This window comes from Chelonia mydas, chromosome 7 (assembly GCF_015237465.2).
Source record: "Chelonia mydas isolate rCheMyd1 chromosome 7, rCheMyd1.pri.v2, whole genome shotgun sequence".
Lineage (NCBI taxonomy): Eukaryota > Metazoa > Chordata > Testudines > Cheloniidae > Chelonia > Chelonia mydas.
Genome location: NC_057853.1, coordinates 58,183,848 through 58,208,017, shown reverse-complemented (window position 1 = coordinate 58,208,017; position 24,170 = coordinate 58,183,848). Strand labels below are relative to the sequence as shown.

General features: G+C 44.2%; 2 protein-coding genes across 7 annotated transcripts in view; both read left to right on the top strand.

The window, feature by feature from the left end:
• ERCC6 (ERCC excision repair 6, chromatin remodeling factor) overlaps positions 1-2,887 on the top strand; it is a 79,329-nt gene extending 76,442 nt beyond the window's left edge. For all 6 annotated transcript variants that reach the window (XM_043551057.1, XM_043551056.1, XM_037903940.2 and 3 more), the window contains one exon: positions 284-2,887. In XM_043551057.1, coding sequence (XP_043406992.1) covers positions 284-715 — 432 coding nt within the window. In that variant the 3' untranslated portion in view covers positions 716-2,887. The remainder of the gene's footprint in view (positions 1-283) is intronic.
• Positions 2,888-14,742: 11,855 nt separating this feature from the next.
• On the top strand, positions 14,743-23,924 carry LOC102932771 (bone morphogenetic protein 2). Its single transcript, XM_043551350.1, has 4 exons — positions 14,743-15,604; positions 16,557-16,673; positions 17,954-18,155; positions 21,619-23,924. Exons 1-4 carry the CDS (start codon positions 15,524-15,526, stop codon positions 22,068-22,070), a joined length of 852 nt encoding a protein of 283 aa, XP_043407285.1. The 5' UTR covers positions 14,743-15,523; the 3' UTR covers positions 22,071-23,924.
• Positions 23,925-24,170: the final 246 nt, after the last annotated feature.

Here is a 24,170-nt window from a genome sequence, read left to right as displayed (position 1 = left end):
GTTTAATCAGTTGCACCAGTCTTTCATTTCATCTTGCTGTGCTCACTCTGGTTCAAGAGTAGAGAGTTTTTTTTTTTAGTTACCCAACAACTGAAATACATATTCAACTTGTGAAGTTAGCGCACATTGACTCAGACATGTTTTAATTCACATAATTAACTCCTGCAGTTTGTTGAGGTTGGTTTGTTTTGTTTTTGTGTAAGCCTGAATGGCAGGCAAATTCACCAAGGTTCCATGGATCTCAAACTCCAACTTTTCCTATCGTGTCTGTGTTTATTTGCAGGATGCTGATATAATAAGGAAAGAGAAGGTAAAGAAAAATGTTTCCAGTGTACATTTTGATGGGAAAATCGAAGGAGGAGAATCATCATCCAGTGCACTAGATTCATCATCTTTGTTAGCGAAGATGAGGGCGAGAAACCACCTTATTTTACCGCAGAGGATGGAGAATGAGGGCACTGAGAATCTTCAGGCTTCTGCTCCACTCCCAACTTCGACGGAACATGACGAATTGCTAGTGGATGTACGAAACTTTATAGCATTTCAGGCTCATGTGGACGGAGAGGCGAGTACTCAGGAGATACTGCAGGAGTTCGAATCCAGGCTGTCAGCAGCACAGTCTTGTGTGTTCAGAGAACTTCTGAGAAATCTTTGTACTTTCCATAGAAGCCCAAATGGTGAAGGTGTCTGGAAACTAAAGCCAGAATTCTGTTGACCCTTTGATTAGGAGTACATCTGTGTGTGCTTGGCCAAAACTCTGCTCCATAAGACTTTCTATTCATCTTTTAAACTGGAAGGTTCTATTTAATTTTGTGTAAATATTTTAATTACTGACTTGTACTGTACCTGGTGCAGCACTTAAGTATGTCTCACTGGAGACATGACTGACCAACTTCCTATTTACGATATTTATATATAATAAGTGGCATCTACCTCACAATTGAAACAATACAAAATAACAGCACCTTTTCTTTTAAAGAAATCTTAATGTAGATGGGCTGCGGAGCAGGGGTAGTAACGTTTTATTGCAATAAGAGCCATGGATTTTGCCATGTCAGATTTTTATCCGATTTCTGTGAAGTTCGGTCTTTGTCTAATTTTCTGTATGTTGTTTGACTGGTCATGAGGGGGTGCACATTACGCCAATGAACAGAAGCATTAATAATGAACAGTTTAGGTGGGTATAAAAAGGTAACTTGTACTGACGCAGTATCAAGAATCATTGTGAGAGACTTTCATCAGTGTTGAAAATTTGTTTGTACTGTTGCTGCTTTCCTTTTTGCCAGTAATTGATGTATGTCACTAAATACTTGGACAAAATTCTACTAGCATGAAGGTGTAATTGCAAAAATAAAGAGCCAGGCAGAGCATCTGGATGTGTCAGCAGATTGGTAACAGGTTATAGAATACTTTTACCTTTAAATCACCAATTCAAATCCTGCCAAGTCCCAAAGCACTTGCCTGGTGTAATACTACCATGAAGAGTCCCATTGAAACCAAGGTGATAGTAAGAAGTAAGTCGGTAGTGGGTGATTGGTAGTTGCCATCTGTGGCCTCTGTAACACCACAAAAAATCTCTCCAAAATTGGTGCTAATTGTGACCTGTTTTCAGTCTTAACCCAAGAACTGAACTAGCCGTGGAGAATGAACTGCCCTCACCCTGCTGTCCTCGTCCTTTCGGGTCAGGGCTGAGGCACATTTGTGTGTATATGGGGAAGATTTCCTTGTTGTACCTGTTCTGTGGATAAAAAGAAAACATCCACCTCCATCGTTTCCAAACCCGCACTGAATGAACATGAATTTCCTTTAGAGGAAGAAAGAACTGGATTCACTGTAGTCAACCTGACTTCTATTTCCACCACTGCCACCTTGAGTCTCTCTGCAGGATAGATGCCAGTATGCTACAGAGAGAGATTTTAATGGAAAAGTGATACAGCTTAATGCCAGAATGAGAGAACTGCATTTCTTTGCAGCACAGCTAAACCATTATTGTATAATTTAAACTAGGAATAACCAGTTGTAGTCAGTGGCTCCCCTTACAGGGAGAAGGGCAAAGATGATCAGCTGCAGGTTTTTATTTGAGTTCATTAGTAATAAGCAATTTCCCTTAACTAACAGTATTCAAGCTGCAAGTACAAGCAAAACTTAGTTGAATGGTGAAGCAAGAATAAAGTGTTCTACTTTCCTGCTCCAGTGTGATTGAGAAAGACAGCTCTTGAGTTTATTCCAAACAGGCTTTCCTCTGCTTGTGTATTAGCCTAGAAATACTGGGCTCTTGCTTCCCTCTCTTTGCTGAAAGATCCTTAGTGGGACTCCATTACCTGAATAGTGATGCCACACTATGCCATAACTTGAGTTACAGCAGTGCCTTCCCACACAAAGGAATGAGAGAGGCTGCTGAGTCCGACTGGCCAAGAACTGGCATCCCCTCCACACTCAGTTTGGCGGAGGGATTGCCGCAGTTCACGTTGCAGGCTATTGTGACACAGTCTCTAAACTTGCCAAGGATTTCCAGTGAAGAGAGGGAAACCAAAGAGCTGATATTTCTAATGCAGAAATGTGTAGAAAATGTTGAGTCTGACTTCACGCACCTTGAAAGAACGGTAAAAGGGCAAAACCAAATATTTTTTTGCAGTTCCCTTTAAAGTTGTTTGTACAGATTTTGATTGAAACTGCAGGAATTAAGTGTTTATCTCTGGTGCTTAACAAAGAGTTCGAATGCCCTGCATCACATACTGCTTTCATTCTTAAAGGCATATTTCCTATATTAAAGGGAGGAAAGTTTATAGCTCTCTCCTCTGATGTGTTCATGATGTAAAAGGAGCTGTACATGCTTTTATAATTCCTCAACTTTTATGAACTTAATAAAATGTCTAGTAAAAACAAACCTTTTCTAAGAGGCTTCCAGTTTTTTGGGGTTAAGTTATATAAGAGGCTTTTTGGTTGGGTAAAAGTGGGAAGACCCCACTGGAAACCCCAGAAGAAATCATTGTGATCGTCTATTGAGAGGTCCGTCAGACCCTAGAATATCTTTGAGGATGTGAGTATGACTATAGTCTTAGTTGTTGCATGGGTTATTGCAGGGTTTCTATATGCATGGGTAAGTCTAACTTTACTTACAGTGTTAATAAAACTTGTACAGATAAGACTTTGTACTTATGATGGTGTCTGTAGTCAGTGTCCTTGGACTTTGTGTGTTCCTAGAGTCTCCAAATTTGAGAAAACCACCAAAAATTATTTTCAGTCAGTTGAGCTTGAAACTCTAGCAACAGGAGCTGAATACTTGGTAGTTTAATACAAAGTTATTAAAATCAATTTAAATTAAAAAAGGCTTCAAGCACCACTCTGGTTTGGAGCTGGAGGGGCGGATGTGTCAAACCTGAATGGTGCTGTGACCTTGCACACTGGGTTGCAACACCCAGAATGGGAAGTCAGACCTAGCCCCGTGGGACAGGAGCTGCTGCTGCAGTGTGACCTTCTGATGAGACTGAGTTTTTCCTCTCTGCACCTCTTCTGTGAAATTGTCTAAAAATTTGCATGACAAAATGATAGGCTTACTCATAGGTAAGGCTGCGAGTCTTTCATGCATTCCATGACTTTCCGGGACCTCCGGGACTTCCGCAGCTGCAGTGGCTGACCCCAGGGTCGCCTGAGCAGCTGCAGCAGCCCCAGGCAACTAGTCCCGGTCACTACCCCAGAGCAGCAGCAGTCCCCTGGGGCCTCCCCACCCAGAGGAGCAGGGGCAGCAGTGGGGCCCTGGGCTACCCTTGCCCTGAGCAGCGGGGGCAGGGCCATGGGCTACCCCCTACCCGGAGCAGCGGTGGTGGTGGGGCCACAGGCCACTCCCCCTGCCCCAGGAGCAGCAGCGACCACCGGAGCACCCCCCCCTAGAGCAGCAGCATCTGCTGAAGTGCCTCCCCCAGCACCTAAGATTTAGTTAGGGGCAATTTTAGTAAAACTCACGGACAGGTCACTGGCCGTGACTTTTTGTTGGCCGTGACCTGTCCATGACTTTTACTAAAAATACCCGTGACTAAATCGTAGCCTTACTCATGGATCACCTCCATTTGTCTGCTATAATGCCAAGACTACTTGGCCATGACTGGTTTTGACCAGTCTTAGTAGTAGTGGAATTCTTTGCATAAGGGGGGAAGATTTTTCAAAAGCATCTAGCAAGACTTGTGCTCCTCAACCCCTTCGGCGCTTCTGAAAAATCTTCTGCTAAATCATTACAGCTACAAAGCTTGCTATGCAGTGGGCCAGATCCTCAGCTGGTGCAAATCAGCACTATTCCATTGACGTTAATGGAGTTATGCCAGTTTACATTACCTGAGGATATGGCCCATGGGGTCCACCACGTCAATTATTGGCATTCGCTCTTCCCAGAATATGCAATATAATCTCTTTAAGCAGGTGCATACTAAAATCCTAGACAGGTCCAACAATTTCTCCGATTTCCATGGGTATGTTTTGGATTTGAGACACTAATTGTCCATTTCCCAACACAATAAATAATTAAGCAGTTGTGTTACTGACAGCTCTGGCTCATTAAATATTTGGGAAATGTCTTTTATGCCTGCTTCCGGTCGGGTTTTCTCTTGCTGATAAAATGCTTTTTACAGAGGATGATCTTGTTGGGGTTTTTTGGTCACCAGACTCCATATACTGTATAGCTTCTGTGATGTACTTTCAGAAACCTTGAGGAGAGGAGATATTGACCACTGTCCTCATTCTACTGTCCAATTCATAACACGATGGTTTTTGGCTACTTCTGACACCAGTGTCTGGTGATTGCTGTATATGGATAACTGAGTCAGAAACTGCTCTTAGTTACATTGGTGTAAATCTGGATTAGCTCAGCTGAATCCATTTGTCCATATTTACCAACTAACTCAGCTTGATATTGAGTAAATATGGTCCCATGTGCAACACTGCCAGAACCAGAAGAGGCACAGGGAGCTTCTTTATGGAGAGAGATTTTCTGGCTTTTTCTTGAGACTGAACATAAAGGAAACCCGTTCCTTAAAGAGAGATGCTATCAAATGTCTGTGAGGAAATACCACAGAGGAATGCCTGTTGGTAGCACCATGTTGTGAACATATCCAACAGATTGAAAATGCAGAGCCTGAAAGCTGCAAGAAACAAAGGCAAGATACGATGCCGTAAGAAGAATATTGTGTATTTCTCAGTTGGATTCTCAGGAGAAATCTGCTGCCTCTTAAGGAAGCTTTCAGAGAGAAAAACATCTTGGCAGCCATTGCATATCCAGCAAAAGCTGCATCTTCTGGGGGAAAGTTATGAAAGGGATTGATAGATTGTCAAAATGAAATTGTTAAAACGGGATGGGCTTAAAAACGAGGGCCTAGAAAACACGGAGTACCTGGGGAACGCAGACAAAGCTGTTCCAAGGAAAGGGTAATACCTTGCTCTAATAGAGGAGGCTGGCGTTAGTGTTAAGGGGGAGAGCTAGGTATATGAATAAATAGCACCAAGGGGGGATAATGTATTAAGTCTTGCAGTCCCCTTGTGTACAGGGCTGATTCCTTGTGGAATCTATTTAATGTTCCAACTTGGACTGTGGATCTGTCATATCCTCGAAGTGAAGATGATTTAGGCTGGGAGGTTTCCCAGGAACAGCCAGCTGCTGCAGGCAGTAGTGTTAAAAGAAAAGAAGTACTTGTGGCACCTTAGAGACTAACCAATTTATTTGAGCATAGGCTTTCGTGAGCTACAGCTCACTTCATCAGATGCGTTCAGTGGAAAATATAGTGGGGAGATTTTATATACACAGAGAACATGAAACAATGGCTGTTACCATACACACTGTAACAAGAGTGATCAGGAAAGGTGAGCCATTACCAGCAGGAGAGCGTGGCAGTGGGGGGGGGGAGGACCTTTTTTAGTGATAATCAAGGTCCTGATCACTTTCGTTACAGTGTGTATGGTAACACCCATTGTTTCATGTTCTCTGTGTATATAAATCTCCCCACTGTATTTTCCACTGAATGCATCCGATGAAGTGAGCTGTAGCTCATGAAAGCTTATGCTCAAATAAATTGGTTAGTCTCTAAGGTGCCACAAGTCCTCCTTTTCTTGATGTAAAAGAAGTTACTGACCATTAAAGATCCCATGTCAGTTTTATCCCTAGCCTAGGAGTTGACCCCAAATTCCAGCTCAAGTAATTCTGTTCTTCCTTTCTAAATTTCCCTAAAGTTTCAATTGGATACACCGTTGTTCACTGCCTACCTTACACTGTCACTGTGAGCTGTTTAAAAAGTCACAGCAGTCTACTCCAGAGTTGGTGGGTTTCTTTGAAGGATGAATTTCTATCCGTTGGCCTAGGGGACAGAGCACTGGACTCGGAAGACCTGAGTTCTACTCCTGGCTCCACCACTGGCCTAATGGATGAGCTTCAGCAAGTCCTTTCACCCCCCCGTGTCTCAGTTTCCCCATCTGTACAATGGGGGTAATGCTGGCCTCCTTTGTAAAGCACTTGGAGACCTGTGAATCTATTACAGGCATGTTTAAAGACTTACCTGATGCTTCTAAAGTTCTTTTCAGAACCCTAGTGAAGCACCAGGATGTGCCGGCAAACCTAGAGCTGGGAGCAAATCTCCATGGGGAAGGGTAGCAGACAAGTGATTAAAAACACTCATTTAGGGTCCCTTATTCTCTTATCCATTCACGTTCAAAGTAAATGCTGAATTTACTCTTCTTAACTCACCAGTTCTCTCTACCTGTTACCCACTAAGGAGTTGCCATTCTAAGGATTCAGGTGATCTCAGCACTTCTGCCTCATTCTAAATTGCTGATGTGGTGTGAGTCTTGCTCCTTCAGCCATTCCTTTCTGGATTTGTGCTCCTGGAGGACACTGAGCAAGGTGCTTTTATTAAGGTGAGAGGAGGAGATTAGTCTAACCTCCTCCCTGCTGTGGGAGCTGTTGGGCTGAAGAAAGCCTGACAGGCCAGTTTGGACAGTTCTTCATATTCCAGTGCCTGTCTCCCTCTGGGGTGAGGTGTCAAGTTATGTGCGGAAGAGCTGATGGTGTTTGCACTGTGCCCTGGCTGCACCAGCCCCTTATCCTCACAGAAGAGGTCAAGTGAGCTGCTCAAGCAGACAGTTGTTCTCCTTCTTGGTGAGAGGAGAATGCATCATGGGCTAGCAAAGAGTCAGGGGCTATGCAGCAGAGACAGGGGAGAATGGGGAAGGCTGCTGGGAGGCCAGGAGAGAGGAAAGCAAGCTTCACCCTGCTTCATTCCTAGACCACACACTATGCAAAAATGAAATTAAGGTTGAAAGTATGTAACTAACTTTAAGGGTAAAAATCATTACAGAAATGTTGTAATTACACCAGAACCAAGCACTACAAACTCAGAACTTTGCGTCAACATTACCCTTACAGGAAATCCAAACATGCTGTGGGATGAAAATGCACATTCAAAGGCATTCAAACAACCTTAACTCTGCCCTGCGTGAATTTCTTGGCTACCACCTCTAATAGTGGTGTGACAGTGCCATGATGACCAACACCAGAGATTGAACCAGTAATCCTCATGAGTCACTGTGGGTTGAGCTAAATAGCCAAGTTCTATAGTTGGGGTTGTAACAGACTCTCATCCTCTGTAGATCGGGCACTGAGTGGGCCATATAACACACATTGACCAGTGGGTTATACTTACACCGTATATGAAATTCCCCATGTAACTTCCCCCCGTTACAGGGTCTGTATCTCACATTCATTGTGGGTTTCCCCAGAAGCCAGGACTCTTGGCTATGACAGGAAATGTCTAGCAGCACCAGGACCTTGTGAAAACTGGAACAATGGTAACCTTTCAACAGCACCTTGGAAATGCTGAGCTGCCACAACGCCCATGGAAATCAATGGCAACTGCCTGTGCTCCAGCAAAATTGATCCTAATGCTACCTGAAGTCAAAAAGGCCTTCTCAATAACTTAGCTGTTTCCAACTTGTAGATTAATTTTTTTTATTTAGCAAGGAAATACACATCAAGCTTTCCTCAGACCACTGGAGAAAGGATCTTGTTTCAAATAGGCCTCCCAATGTACAATCCCCAAGGGCTCTGGGAAATTGCATGGTGTTACAGAACATTAACTAATCTAATGTTAACCACGCCATGTGGCTCCTGAGCTGCTATAAACCATTGACACCAATGGAGCGACCCCAGTTTTCCCCAACTGAGTGTCTGTCCCTCAGCATGGACAACTGTTGTGTTTCTAATCCAGCTGCTGGTTGTGGTTAACGCGTGGTCCCACAAGCAGATGGCAGAACGCTGAGCATTGCAGACCTTGTCTACATTGACTACTGCGTTGTGTTTAACACAGTTAGTGTTACTTGTATTCTAACACGATGTAATCTCCAGGGTGGACAAGTCCCAAGAGGGCAGTGCATCCCTGGACGGAGAGGTTGGCAGAGTTTCCATCTCTCGGTGGGAGCCGGGAAGAGACCAGCTATCAGAAGCAGGCACCTGAGAAAGGTGGGATATTTGCACGGGAGAAAGAGGAGAGAACAGCCAGTAATATTTGGTGAAATCACAAGGGCAGACGTAGCCCTAGCATCCAGTTTCTGTTCTGAAGGCTAACTTCACAACAGAGATGTCGGACCTGCAGTCCAGCCAGTGGCATAGAAAGCAGCTTGATCCCTCCAGCTGGGGATTCCCCTAGAGGAGGAGTCCCACAAGTGGTTTTAGAGTGGACACAGGTGGCTCTTACACCAGCCCCCGCTGCAAAATTTGGATCTGGAGGTACATGGTAAAGCCTGCGATATTCAATGGCGCTCAGAGCCTGGGATTTGGTTCAGACCGAAAGCCAAAAAGGAGCCAGCCATGAGATCTGGAACCAGAGCTGGGTTTGTGTTCTGAAGTTTCCTGGTATTCTGATCCAGGGATTTGGTTTACACCCATCCCTGATGTGTAGTTCCTTTTAGCCATGTTTGTGGCCGCAAATCCTCCAATTACCAAAAAAGGCAGAAAGAAAAGGAGTACTTGTGGCACCTTAGAGACTAGCAAAAAGGCAGGAAATCCCCGTATTGCTCCCTGCTCAGACTCCACCCCTGCCATGCCTATGCAGATACCCTCACCCAGCCATAATACTATGCACTTAAATTGCACCTTTCATCTAACTCTCAAAGTACTTGACTTACACCACCTAGTGAAAACTCTCATCACCGTAATTGCGGTAGGTAGATTTAGGTGGGCTCTCTTCCCACAGATGCCTCTTTTATACTTATACAACCGCTCCTTCCCATCACAAGAGGTTCATTACAATAAGCAGCATATTAATGAAATTCAGAGGTGTAGACACATGGGCAGGACACACCATACGTAATTAATATGTTACAAAAATGGCTCTATGTCTAGTTGGCAGCTGGTATCAAGCGGAGTGCCACAGGGATCAGTCCTGGGGCAGTTTTGTTCAACATCTTCATTAATTATCTGGATGATGGGATGGATTGTACCCTTGGCAAGTTCGCGGATGACACTAAGCTGCCGGGAGAGGTAGATATGCTGGAGGGTAGGGATAGGGTCCAGAGTGACCTAGACAAATTAGAGGACTGGGCCAAAATAAATTGGATGAGGTTCAACAAGGAGAAGTGCAGAATCCTGCACTTAAGACGGAAGAATCCCATGCACCGCTACAGGCTGGGGACTGACTGGCTAAGCAGCAGTTCTGCCGAAAAGGACCTGGGGATTACAGTGGACAAGAAGCTGGCTATGAGTCAACAGTGTGCCCTTGTTGCCAAAAAGACTAATGGCATAACAGGCTGCATTTAGCAGGAGCATCGCCAGCAGATCGAGGGAAGTGATTATTCTGCTCTATTTGGCACTGGTGGGGCCATATCTGGAGTACTGTGTCCAGTTTGGGGCCCCCACTACAGAAAGGATGTGGACAAATTGGAGAGAGTCGAGTGGAGGGCAATGAAAATGATTAGGGGGTTGGGCCACATGACTTATGAGGAGAGGCTGAGGAAACTGGTCTTATTTAGTCTGCAGAAGAGAAGAGTGAGGGGGGATTTGATAGCAGCCTTCAACTAACTGAAGGGGGGGTCCAAAGAGGATGGAGCTCGGCTGTTCTCAGTGGTGGCAGATGACAGAACAAGGAGCAATGGTCTCAAGTTGCAGTGGGGGAGGTCTCGGTTGGATATTAGAAAACACTATTTCACTAGGAGGGTGGTGAAGCACTGGAATGGGTTACCTAGGGAGGTGGTGGAATCTCCATCCTTAGAGGTTATTAAGGCCCAGCTTGACAAAGCCCTGTCTGGGATGATTTAGTTGGTGTTGGTCCTGCTTTGAGCAGGGGGTTGGACTAGATGATCTCCTGAGTTCTCTTCCAACCCTAATCTTCTATGATTCTATGAATACAGGCTAGCTTTGTGCTGGCATGTGCTAAGTGATACACAGCATGTGATGCCACGTTCAGAAGGATCCCCCCCTAAGACAACATAATCTAAAAGCATATCCTTTCAGCATAGACATTAATGATCCCATGACTCTTCTCACAAAAGCAGGGATTTGCCGCTACAACCTTGGCCAAAAAGATCATTCCCATCTACACCAGTGTTATATACGCTGCAGTGTTTCCTGTCCGGCTCCCAAACTCCACCCCAGAAGTGGCTGCATTTCAGTGCTGCTGTACATGAATGATTTCTTACACCCCTGAGAACTGTCAGCCTGAGTGGTGGAATGGGACTGTGAGATGTTGTTATCCTCATCAATATTTTCTTTTTCTTGGCTTTGTTTTTATGCGACTAACAATTAGCAGTGACGGATTAGTGAACAGTGTTTCTGAAGCGCATGGATTCATATGCAGCCTTCTCGAATGCAACCCTGCTCGCAGTGCGCACCAATTGGCTATAAACAGGAGCACAGCTTTGCCACTCAAGTGTATGATTTTATGGCATGTGAGTTGTGCTTGGCTAGTTGTATTGATTTGTGTGGGTGGCAAATAAAGGGTGTGTGCTGCAGCAATGTGTGTTTGGGGGTCACTGTGTGCTGATTGTGTTGTGTGGGGGTTCTGTTGATTTGTATCGGAGGGGTTTTGCTGGGAGATTTGTGTTGATTTGTATAGGTGGCAGTTGGGAGCACGGGTGTGGCCACTGAGCCAAGTAATTCACGATCTGTGCAGTCTCTCGCTCAGATAACCAATGAAATCTTTGCATTCAAATTAGCTGTGGAGTAAGGGTGATGACTGGTTGAGTTAACTCTGATATCACAATGGTCTAGGACTCTTGGCATGGCATAGAGTCACGCCTTACTGCAGCTGTGAACCATGCAGGTGTAATGTGTAAAGTCAAAATGGCTCAGATCTTAACAATTGCATGATAACCGACCATGACACCCAGTAACGACTCACCTTGCTGATCTACTGAACACGAAGAGCTCTCGGCCATGCTTTTAGTTGCTTCCATCGTGTTATACTGACTTACCAGACATTTTAGGCTTCATGCGACACGCGTAGTGACGTTCCTGAACTCTGAACAGATGTATCTGTCTTTACAATAAGAATGTGCTTTAGTAAAATGCTCAGTTTGGAGAGTTGCCTTATTTTAAAATCAAAATAATGTATACTTCACACTTAGTTTTCACACCAGTGTTTTTACAAGCAATGTATTAAGCCATACGATAAGCATGCTGTGCCCAGGTATGAAGTATAGTCTGCTAATAATTAGGACTCCAGAGATCTGGGTCGGATGCCTGACTGTGCTGCAGACTTCCTGTGCAACCCCAGCAAATCAGTCAGCCTCTCTTTGCCTCAGTTTCCCCATCTGCAAAATGAGGCTGATAATACTATAAGTAACTGGCTAGTGAGGAGGTGCACCACGGCCCTCAACTGGATGGATTTCTAAGTGCTCAGTTACGTATCACAAGCCCCATTCTGCTAGCAGCTGGTAGGTATTCTCTTCCTCTGAGTGGTAGTGGCTCGTGCTTTTAGAGCAGGAAGATCTGAATTCTCTACTGGTTGTTACCCTGAAGTGACAAGTGGCCGTAGTGTGCAGCACCGTGACCACCATGAAGTCCCAAGCAGCAACAGATTTGTTACTTAATACAAATGTATCATGGCACTAAACAAAACAAGTTCTGTAAAATCCTTTCATTCCCTCATATGGAAAGCACCAAAGAGAGGCCCAGTTTCATTATTATTAGATCCATTTTACAGATGGGGGGAAAATGAAATGCAGAGCAATGAAGTGACTTGTCCTAGAGGCAGAGCTGAGAATGCACGAGTTCTGTTCCCCACTACACAACGTGTCCTGGAAAACACTACAAATGTTCTATTAGACGCAACTCTGCTGATACTTCACCTAGTTCCTGAGAGGGGACGGGTTGCAGGCAACTGGTTCTGTGCAGTTTTATTTACTGAGGTCTCGTCTACTCGAGAAAACTGCATTGCTTTGACTCAAGGTGTGGTTTAGTTAAACTGGTGCAGATCCCTGTGTGAATGCTCTTATTTCCATGTAAGAAGGACTTATTGCAGTTTAACATAAATCAATTAGAAATTGGTTTTAGCTCTCTCACAGTAAGCCACTTAAACCAAAATAAGAGCATCCACACTAGAGCCTACATCAGCTTAACTAAATTGGTTTAGACGCTGATTTAAATTACACGTTCATGTAGACAAAGCCTGAGAGACATCTACACAGAGACAGAGGATCTGCCCTAGGGTCCTTCGTTGCTTAGTTCATCTGCTTCTGCTGCTCATGTTCTGCCTGAGGTCATCTTCTTATGTGATATCATGCTTAGCTGCCATGGAGAGGTGGATGTCACCTGCTTGGGATCCTACAGAGCGGATGACCCTCAAAGCTGCTAGGCTCCTGTTGTCATGCTGTGTCTTTAAAACTTAAAACAGCACAAGGGAAACAGAAAGGACAATAGCAAAATTCTCCATGCCATGTTGCTCAATTGCATTTCCATGAGATGTTGTTATGCACGATGTACAGAGGGGCAAACGGCTCCTTTGCTGTTCCCAAAAGGCAGAGATAGATCTGGACAGTGTCAATTCCAGATCCAGAATTTGAGCCTCATACATGCAAAATTTGGGAGTGCCTGGCCAGGGGGATTGGATCAGACCCAGCTGTTCTTCTGTATTTTTATTTATTTGTATTACAGTAGCGTTGAGTCCCCAGCTCCATTGTGCGAGGCACTGTACATGCACATAATGATTCTTTCAGTTGTTTCTGGGCTCAACTGGTAGTTGTCCTTCACCTGGTGAGGAAGAGCTGGTATCAGGGAACAATAACACAATTAGGCTCCTGGGGTAGGGCGATCCGGTGGCTTAGCTGGCCTAAGATTTGGGCTTATTTCTCATTCCAGTCTGATATTGCATTTTAGTGCCACATCCACACCTGCCTCTGTGAATTGCATTTTATAAGGCCAAGATGAAAACAAAGGGAATTCGCTGCTGCTTCTGTTCACCTGCCGTGTGCACCCTTTAAACCAGGAGTTCTCAGCCTTTTTCTTTCTGAGGTCCACCCCCAACGTGCTGTACAAACTCCACGGCCTGCCTGGGCCACAACTGTTTTTCTGCATAGAAAAGCCAGGGCAGGCATTAGGGGGTAGCAAGCAGGGCAATTGCCTGGGGCCCCACACCACAGGCTTTGGCATCAGCCCTGAATGGCAGGGGTCCCGTACAAGCAGGTCTTCATCTTTCTGCCCTGGGCCCCAGCAAGTCTAATTCCGGCTCTGCTTGGCGGACCACCTGAAACCAGCTTGCGGCCCTCCAGTGAGCCCCAGACTCCAAGTTGAAAACCACTGCGTTAAACCACTGGGTGGATCACACACAGCCAACTTCTGCCTTTTCTTCTCTGAGGCTGGGAACTGACTATAGATCTCCTGAGCTCCACTCCAGTGCCTTAACCACAAGCCCATCCTTCCTTCCTGCTCTAACGAATAGTGCATGAAGGGTACAGAAGGACAAAGAAGAGAAGCAGCTGGAGGAACAGAAACTGATCTCTCCTATCACTGAAGGTATTGCACATTCAGGGAACTACAAACAAATGGCTTGTTTGATGCTTACAAGAGTGGAAATGACACTCCCCTAATTGAGACTGAATCCCTGTATGTTGTACTTTCACAGTCCTTAAGCTTCAATAATGGGGGTAGGGTGTGGGTCTCATTACAAGACCATCCCTGCATAACCCAGCTGGCCAGGGAAAGCACCATCCAATGGGGTGTTTGATTAGGGAAAGCAGAGCATGCTTAGCACAATTATCAGGTTTAAGGCCAAGGACTGAAAAGGGGGACTGTATCTTAGACCTAGAAAAAACACAAAAGTCCATCTCCCCCGCCCCCACCCCTTTCTGGTGATTGGAGGGTGACTAGCTGCAGCAGGGACACTGACAAAGGCCTGGAATAAAGCATTATGTCAGATGTGTGGATTCAAGCTGCTTAGCCAGCTAGTTGTGTGGCTTGTCCACTTCGTCACTTGCAGGAACTCCGCCCATGGCCACACCACCACCAAGCGGGTGCTCAGATTTGTCATGCAAAACCAAGCACTCCCTGCACACTGCCTTATAGGAGCTGGTGGGGTGGATTTCTCAGCCCATTTGGGAGGCTTGGCTGCCAGTGACAAGTACCTCCTGGAGCTCTGCACTCCTCAAAGACTCCAGACCAGAGCACACCTGAGCTGCAGCTGCACTTCTCCTTCTGTAACAGCCGAAGAGGATCTAGTTGACATGGCAGCGCCAGCCCTGGGATGCTGCCTCGCATTTGTGCTCCTGCTGCTCTGTGACCCCGCTCGCTTGTCCAGGGCGTCCGTGCGGACGCAGAGAAAAGGGATTTTCGCCGAAGCCATGCGGAGACTGCAGGAGGTCTTTGACATTGAGGCCCTGCCCCATGATGTCCTGCCTCACAGGAAACCACCCCAGTTTATGGTAGATCTTTTCAATAAGGTGGCAGATTCCAACGGGATCACGAAGGCCCCAGGGCTGCTGGAGGGCAACGTGGTGCGGAGCCTTGAAGACCGAGGTAAGCCACAGAGAGGGAGATGGGGGAGAGGCTGGATAAGTGGGACGAGACAAAGCTAGGGAAGCAAATTCACCCCAGTATAACTCCACTGAAGCTAATGGGTTTGTGGGGAGAGCAGGGCTGTACTTAGTGAATGTGGGGTGGAGGGTGGGGCATTCTGAATTCAAAATAAACACAGGTCTGATTCTTTTTTTTTTTTTTTTAATTCTTTTAAAATATCCCATGCACAGAAAATTTAATTTGCTCCATTTTATTAGATGCCTGGCTCTTGCATGGTTATATGCTTTTGGTTTGCTCTGAAGACCTATTTTTAATTCTATTTTCACTTCAGTGTCCTATGTCTATCACTGTTTTAACACACACATTTGAGTAGTTCTTTCTGTTACTGCAGGTGACATATTGCCATTTCCTGGAAAATCAGAGTATTCTTTCTGTGTCTTGTATGTTGGACTGGTTATTAATAATCCTGTTGTTTTTTTTCTAGATTATTTTGATCAGTCTTATTTCTACTTCAACATCTCTTCGGTTGGGAGGAATGAACAAATGCTAAAAGCTGAGCTCAGAGTTTTCAAGCTAAATAAAAACCATGTGCCTCAAAAATCTTTTTGGCAACATTTTCTCAAAGTAAGTGGGCGATTATATTATTAACAATAATAACAAATGAATAATTAATCGACAGATAGTGTCTTTAAGCTAACGAAGTTTAAAAAATCAAGCAAGAAAGAAATGAGACTGAAACCAACTACCCCATGAAACTATCCTGTGTTTTATGTGATTACTGCCAGCAATGCAGAAGTTTCATCTATTTCTTTGACTCCAACAAGCAAAGAAATACAGCCAGGGTTTTGGTTTTGTTGCTATGCTATTTTTTTTTTCCTCTGAACTTTTTCAATGAAACATCAATGCTGCCAAACAATCTACTGATTTATCTGTTCAAAAGCAAACAGGACAGTTCGGTGATCCTGAAGGTGAGCTCAAACCACAGCCAAGCTATCCCAGATTTTGAGATATTTGCAATCCAGATCCAAATTCTGCAGCTCTAGTCCATCTCGAGGGAATCAGGTGGCCTGCGAACCCAATGGGCTAATATGTGGGGCAATAGGAAACTTGGGACAATATCAAGTAGTCAAAAGAGACAAAAAATAGATGGCCAGGTGATTTTCCATTTGGAGATATTTGTTTTTGTGTGGCTCTTAGTACATGAGATAATATCCAAGTGCTGAGAGAATATTCACTATGTTTTGTTTTTGTTATGTATATTTTCATTATGATTACCAGATATACAGGTTCTTATTTATTACTTACTCCTAAAAAATTACTAAGGATTAGGGGTATATATCTATCTAGGGTTAGGGATATAGATAGATCTATCTGTAGGTATCTAGTAGATGTACATTACTTCTTGCCCTTATGTGAAGCTGACCAGAAGCCACTTTTTAGTCCCAGTCCAGGTCAACAGACAGGGTGAATCCATCCTGGAAGTGGAGGAAACGTGTTTCTTTGATGCTGACCTCTCTGCTGGAGACAATCAATTGTTCCCCATTTAATTTTGTTTTGTTGTATTACCATATTCAAGGTGGATGTGTATGAGCTTTTGGACAGAGGAAGTAAGCTGCAGAGAAGAAATCTCATTTCATCCAGACTACTGTCTTTGTATACCGAAGGCTGGGAGGTGTTCAATGTCACGCAGACAGTAAGCGGAGAATTCTTAATTCCGTTGTTTTTTATGCTAAAGATATTGTAACAAATTCATGGCCATGGGCTAGGAACTTCATGGTTGCCACTACGCTGGATACCAAAACTTTAGGGCATTAGCAGAGACAGAACCGTAAATTCTCTAGCTCCAAAGCCACAAGCCTGATAACCTGAGCTTATTAACTGGCAGCAGCATACAGCCTGCAACAGCCAAATGACCTTAATTCTGCTCATAGTAACAGCATACAATAACTACGTAATTATGATTAAAGCATTTTAATGTTTGCAGTCCCAGAGTAGACGGCATTGATTTCTTAGGAGAAATATGTTTTTCATTTTCTTTTTACGCTCATGGCATCACTACAGGGCAGAGTTAAGGTTATTTAGGTGCTTTAGCTTTGTATTTTCCATACCTTAATATCTCTAGATCCTTATAAATGTAACCTTAACTCTAAATCTCTTTGGTTTGTAATACATGTTTTGGAGATGCCCTTAAATTATTGATATGTGCTCTCAACCTTATCTCCAGCTGAACCTGTGTTTTTGGTCTGGGGAATTTCACTTAAAATACAAAATTAACCATCTGATATCAGTACAGATTTGCAACTCATTACTATCAGCCTTATATAATTATTTTATTTTATCTTTAAGATCAGATTCACAAGCATGCTGTGGCTGACTGGTTGAATTACCTCTGAGGTTACAATGGCCTGAGCTAAGAGTGACCTGAGCCAGTGATTTAGCTTTAACTGTTAGTCCACAATCATAATAGTCAGATTCAGCAATTGTTAATAATTTAGCTTGATTGCTAATTTCCTCCGATGTAGCCTGTGTGTGAGATTTAAATGAGTTTAACAATATGGAAAGTCTGGAGTCTATATTATTCCATTATTAAGATTACTTGGGAAAAGAGAGGTCTGGCAAAGGGTTCTAAATTCCTGGCAAGGATCAATTTTAAAATTAATTTTGACTCCTAGATTAATCAACCAATGTACTAGTAAATTCTTCAAAAAATAATTCTGTATTTAAAGGTAAGGGCTGTGGTTTTGGGGAAGTTACACTGTATGCTTTGTACAGCACAAAGATGGTGAGTTCCTGGTTTAAGTACAGAACTCAATTTAACCTTAACTAGGCAGTTACAACTATTGTCTTCATAATAATATACATATGTCCTGGCAATCTTTTAGCCTATTCCTTCTTCCCCCATATAAACATTACTTACTCTAATGAGATAGACTTATTCAAATGATCCTTTCCATTTTTCTTTTTTGTTCCGAGGTTTCCAAATGGGTGGGACACAGCAGCACTAACCATGGCTTTTTGATCACTACAACTCATCTATCTAAAACCAAAATGGAATCCAACTTCGTCAAGTTTGCCAAGAGCCAGCACAATATGCGAGACAGTAGGAATGCTTTCTTGGTCCTCTTCACCAATAATGACAGACAGAAATCTTCCAGCTTCCTACCCTCTTCCACCGGTAAGATAATGCAACAGTAACTCTTTGAACAGAAGCTCCCTTTAATTAGTTCTGTTACTTCCTCATGCATTTTCTGCAGATAGTTGCATTAGTCACAAGCAGGTTCTGACACTGAAACTGATTCTGGTTTGCCACTGTCAAAAGCTTGCTTTGATATAATCATTTTATTATTTGCCTCCTGTAGTGGGTCACCAGACATCTTAGGCCAGGTCTATAGTAGGAGCGCTTTGCTGGTATAGTTATATTAGTATTCTATACAGGCAAATGTAGTTTGGAGGCAGTTTAGACCAGCAAAACTGAAGCTTATTCCAGCCCCACCATGAGCGAAACAAATTATACTGACAAAAGTGCAGTTTTTCCTGGTATATCTGCATCAACACTAGGTGCTTTTGCCAGCACAGCTATGTCAGTCACAAAACACAACTCATCACATCCCTGACCAACACAAGTATGCTATGCCAGCAAAAGTTTGTAGTCTTCCATCTACAGTCCTGGCCTAAATATGTCTTCTCTTCATGCCCATCATTCTAGTCAAAGGTGTAGAACCAGTGACTCCCAGCCTATGAGCATGCAATGTCAACTCCACCAATATGTGGAGTTCTGGACTTCATGGGATGCAAGGTAGTGCTGGGGAAGAGGACAAAAAATGATAGGGAGGGTAGCAAGCAGAAAGAGGGAAAGGAGATATATACACTTGAGGAAGGAAGAGAAGAGGACCAGAAGGGAAGACGGGCTGGAAATGTCACTCAGATTTGTGTGTGTGCATGTGCACGCTCATGTCCACCATACAACTTTTTAGTAAGTTAAAGAAAAAAATTGGAATTTATACTACAAAGGTTTCCTATTTATGAAATGCATCTCCCACAAAAAATGTGATGGCTATGAAGCTAAGGTTGCAGGCTCATATTGGGTTTCAGTGCATATTACCTTTCAAGCAGGTAGACATCATAACACAAACAAAAATGAGAACCCAGGAAATGAAGAGGTAAGGTTTCCCTTCTCAAACAAGGCACTCAAGCCACTTTAACTCTGCCCCTGTAGAGAGATGTTCATTCCATCTTTCCTTCTTTCCCTGTAGACTATTGAAAGCATGCTTGAAAGAACGTTGGTTTTTATCTTTCATTTCCCACAATCATGTCTTTAATACTAAGTGTGATGATTTGTCACTTCTTATGTATCTAACATCCTGACAGGGCCATAAGCAGTTAGCAAACGGAAGTGTGCAGAATCTGTATTCTCTATTTGACAAACCTCCCAGGGTACCTCAGAGGGGAATGCTATTGCTGCAAGTTACAAATCCTCTCAGGAGGTCCACAGAGAGAAGGGACTCGGTGAGCATTAAGCTTGGGGGACAGAAGATCAGGAAGGCAACTCCTTCACTCCTATGGAACTTCTGAGGTCCGCAAAAGCCCGCGGAGAGACTAAAGAGGCTTCTTGGCCCTTCACTCAGGAGGCTTGGGAACCCTGTAGCACTCTTTTATCCAGTGCCAAGGTTCCCTTAGGGGCTGAGTTACAATTTTAGGTCTATCTCTGCAAGGAAAAGGAGTAGAAAACTTTTAGTTGTTTTATTTAGGTAAGAAAGTGACCTGCTAAGGAAAAATATATTGTGTTTATACCTATTTTTTCTTCTTTGACTCATAATAAAAGCCAACAGGGTGTTTTGTTTTGTTTGTTTAAAAAGGGGGAAGGGTTCTGCTTCTTCTTGATTTACATTAGACTTGCGGGTCCTGTCTGGGCTGGAAGATTCTACATGACTGGAGAGCTTATGCAAATGGTGATATCACAAAATGGAAGTTCAGCTGTCCAGAGGGGAGGGGGTTTTTAGTCGGGCAGTTTAAAACCTTTTTTTTGCTTTTGCTTTTGCTTTGTTTTCTAAAATGTCGATTTAACTGCAACGACTAATTGACACTTTGAATAAGGGAAGTTTTTGTTGACTGTTCAATACCTCACCTCTTAAATTATAACAAACATCCCTTACATCTCCCACTGATCCTCCACCAGAGCTAAGGGAGATTAGTCTTTACAGTCCTGATACGTCCAAATAAATAAAACTTAAAAATAAACTTTCCAGCCTTATTTGTACATCAGAAAGGACCCAAACAAGACAATATTGTGCTGGCTCATGAGAACCAGACAGTGAAACTGACTAGAAACAAAAGTAAAACAGACCAGCATAGTGCCAAGTTTACAGTGAAATTCCGGCTCCCTGTCCAGTAAAAGGACTTTATGTAGTGGCTTGGAGACGGAATCCTGCTTCTCAGTGTAGGGAACCTTTGCCCCATCTACAATTTGTGATCAATAAATCTGGGCAGTCCATGTTTCTCTGGTTCTCTCCATTTCTCCTCCACCTTCCTATACAGAGACACAACCAGACTTATCTCTGTAGCGCAGGGAGCTATGCAGTCTCCAATACTTTCATTATTTCCTGACCCTTTGTTTTGTATTTTCACTGCTTTTTGGGCCTTGCATGCCAAGCTGAAGCGAGACACATTCAGACTGGAAATAAGGCATACATTTTGAACAGTGAGGATAATGAATCCTTGGAACAACATACCAAGGGTCGTGGTGGATTCTCCATCACCGGCAATTTTTAAATCAATATTGGATTTTTATGTTTTTTTAAAGATAGGCTGTAGTTCAAAAGAAACCCTTCTGGAGGAGTTCTCTAGACTGTGTTACACAGATCAGACTAGCCCAGTGGCTCTCAAATGTTTGTACTGGTGACCCCTTTCACACACCAAGCCTCTGAGGGCGACCCCCCTTATAAATTAAAAACACTTTTTAATATATTTAACACCATTACAAATGCTGGAGGCACAGCGGGGTTTGGGGTGGAGGCTGACCACTTGCGACCCCCCATGTAATAAGCTCATGACCCCTGAGGGGGTCCCAACCTCCAGATTGAGAACCCCTGGACTAGATGATCACAATGGCCCCTTCTGGCCTTGGAATCTGTGACTCTATGAAGAAGACCTCAGGATTTGGTCCTGAGGGAAGTGCAGCCTAATGTCTAAGTATTTAAGATTTATAATACTGTCATTGTCTAAGGCTATGTCTACACTACACGCTGGTAATGTGATCCCCCTGCCTGTGTATACATACTCACACTAGCTATCTTTGAGTAGCAGTGTAGCCACAGAAGCACAGATAACGCGGTGGAGACATGACTAAGCCATGGGTAGCATGCAACTACCTGCGCTATTGCGGCTACCCTGCTATTTGTATTCGTGTTCGCTCAATGAAAGCTCACCTATGTGTACCCGAACAGGAGCAATCGCACCCCTTACTCATGGTATAGATGTAGCATAAGTGCCATTGTCCTTACCCAGTTTTGTTTAAATCTGTGTGTTTCATGAGGACTATCTCCTTTGAGAGCAATAAACTCCTCCCAACGTATAGACCGAAATACAGTGCTCTTCATGACAAAGGTTTACTTACCCCTGTCGTGTCCTCTTGCTTTCAGAATTCCAGCCATCCTCGCCTGAAGATGATACTTCATCACACCTACCTCACCAAAATGAGGTCTTTGCAAATATCAGAGTGAACAAAAGCAGAAGAATTCGGGATACCTCTTCCTTCTCCCACAAAGACAAAATTGTGCCATGCCAGCTCAATGATCTCTTCGTCGACTTCCATAAAATTGGTTGGGCGGGGTGGATCATTTCCCCACGTGGCTACAAGGCTTATTATTGCAAAGGGGCCTGCCTGTTCCCCTTAGGGGAAAGTCTAAGAGCGACCAACCATGCTACCGTCCAGTCCATAGTGCATACGCTGAAACTGACCAAAGACGTCAGCACGCCGTGCTGTGTCCCAGACAAACTGAGTTCCATCAGTATTATGTACTTTGACGACAATGAGAATGTTGTCCTTAAGAATTATAAAGACATGGTGGCCACAAGCTGTGGTTGTCATTAACAAGAGCCCATTCTGCCTGCAACTGACTCGCATCTGGACTCAGTGCACCCGTTCTCCACAGCCCCAGTGGTGCTGGAACAACTTCTATAGTGAGGGTGCTGAAGGCGGATACCATGTATTTGGCTTGTTACTGCTACGTCAAGCCAGGGGGATGATAGCACCCCTAGTTCCAGCACCTGTTCACAGCTCTTGTGATGTTCAGATTAATAACATGTCAGATAAGGGGGGAGCCAGCCAGTCAGCTTTGAAAAGGCTCCACCTCCAGGCTCCACCTCCAGGCTCCACCCATGGGACAGCAGCTGAGAGGAGAATGCTGCCAAGTTCTACAGACCTGCTGACTTTTCAAAGGGTCCCATGCTGCCTGGCCTGTGGTGACAATGCAGGGAAGGTGTGGGGGGTGTTTCTGTATATACAGACCAGTGGGACAGAGCAGAACTTGGTTTAATCAGGGCTATAACGTAAAACCCTGAGCATTTTAGGCAGAACCATTGTTAGAAAACACCTCTGTTTGGTTAGAGTCTCGTTGTTGGAGCAGGGAGCCAGGATTCTTGGCTTCTCTCCCAGCTCTGGGAGGCAGAGACTGGGAGCCAGGACTCCTGGGTTCCATCCCTAGCTGTGGGAGGGGAGTTGCGTCTAGTTGTTAGAGCGGGGAAAGGGGAGTCTGGAAGTCAGAACTTCTGGGTTCTATTCCCTGCTTGGAATAGGGGGCATTCTCTGCAGCTGGTTCTCAGGCCAGGCCAGGCCCACTCCCAGTCTGCATATTTGTCCATTTCCCAAGGAGCTGGGCCTCTGTAGACTGCTCCTCTATGGTTAGTGTCCTTCACAGCCACTATGACACTAAACTATAGAGACCCCCAAAAGTCCTCCAGGACACTAACAGCACATTCCTCCCCCAGCCCAGGAGATCTGGCGACTATGCTTTAGGCAGGGGCTCTATGGTCAAGTGTGTCTGTGGGCGGATTCAGAGAGTGGGCTGGAACCTGGAGGTGGGAAGGGAAAAGGGAGGAGCTAGGGCAAGGGAACCAGGCATGGGGGTGGGAAGAGAGAGATTTTATGCAAATGAAATAATACATATTTATCAAATATGGCATTGCTCTATTTGCATAGGCTCCAGATTTGCAGGCCTACAGTCCTATAGGGCAGGTCCCACCCAAGTACCAAGGGGTCCCCGACAGTGCTGGACAGATAGTGGAAGAGCCGTTCCTCAGCCTTGATCCAACGCCTGCCTGGGACACCAGCTCCCGCATGGGCAGTTGCCCAGCACGGCCCATTACTCTCCCCTGACACCTACCGTTTCTGAAGCAAGAGGGAGACAGACCATGGTGCTCAGGCTGCAGGAACAACTTTTTCTGCTGTGTGTACATGGCAAATATCTGCCATGTCTTGGTGCCTTTTTCCACTCTGTCACATGCTCTGGACCTGTGTATGTTAAAGGTCAACAATGCAGGACAGACATTAGAAATAGCAAAACACATTGTTAAGCAATATTGTAGTTTCTTCAAGTTCAGCAGTAACTTTCTGGAGACGTCTGCTGCAGGGAGCTGGAGAAAATATTTATACTGTAAGGAACTATCTTTATTTCTGTAAATAGCAACTTCTGCAATTAGCAAATTGCCAAATTGTTTTTACTGTATTAAACGAATGTGTGGAATATTTTTAATTAATCTGTAATAGAGTAATTTAATTTCCCGATACAATTATGAAATACGTCTTCAATGTATGTTATTGCAATGTTATTACATTGGTCAGTTTCCCTTCTAAGGCCTGGTCCAATGCTCATTGAAAACAATGGACACATTCCCATTGCCTTCAGTGGGTGCTGAATCAGGCCCTAAACTCCCATGGCAAAATTGAATAAACAAAACAAAATATCTATCCCTATGCACTTGATCCTGTAGTCGTTATTCAAATAAAACTCACACTAAAGCTTGCTAGGATTTTTGCCTGAGTACCATCAGCAAGCTCAGATCCACGGGGATTAGCCCCATTCACTTTTTGTGCCAGTGCCTATCTGAGTCCCAAGCTACACTTTTTGAAAGATTGTTTCAGTTTGCAAAAAGAAAAGGAGTACTTGTGGCACCTTAGAGACTAACCAATTTA

Bases quoted from the DNA above. Each gene is read 5' to 3' on its own strand.
- LOC102932771 (XM_043551350.1), top strand. From the start codon at position 15,524: ATGCTAAAAGCTGAGCTCAGAGTTTTCAAGCTAAATAAAAACCATGTG. The intron at 16,674-17,953 runs GTAAGCGGAGAA...TTTTGTTCCGAG, and splicing joins TGTTCAATGTCACGCAGACA to GTTTCCAAATGGGTGGGACA. The intron at 18,156-21,618 runs GTAAGATAATGC...TCTTGCTTTCAG, and splicing joins CTTCCTACCCTCTTCCACCG to AATTCCAGCCATCCTCGCCT.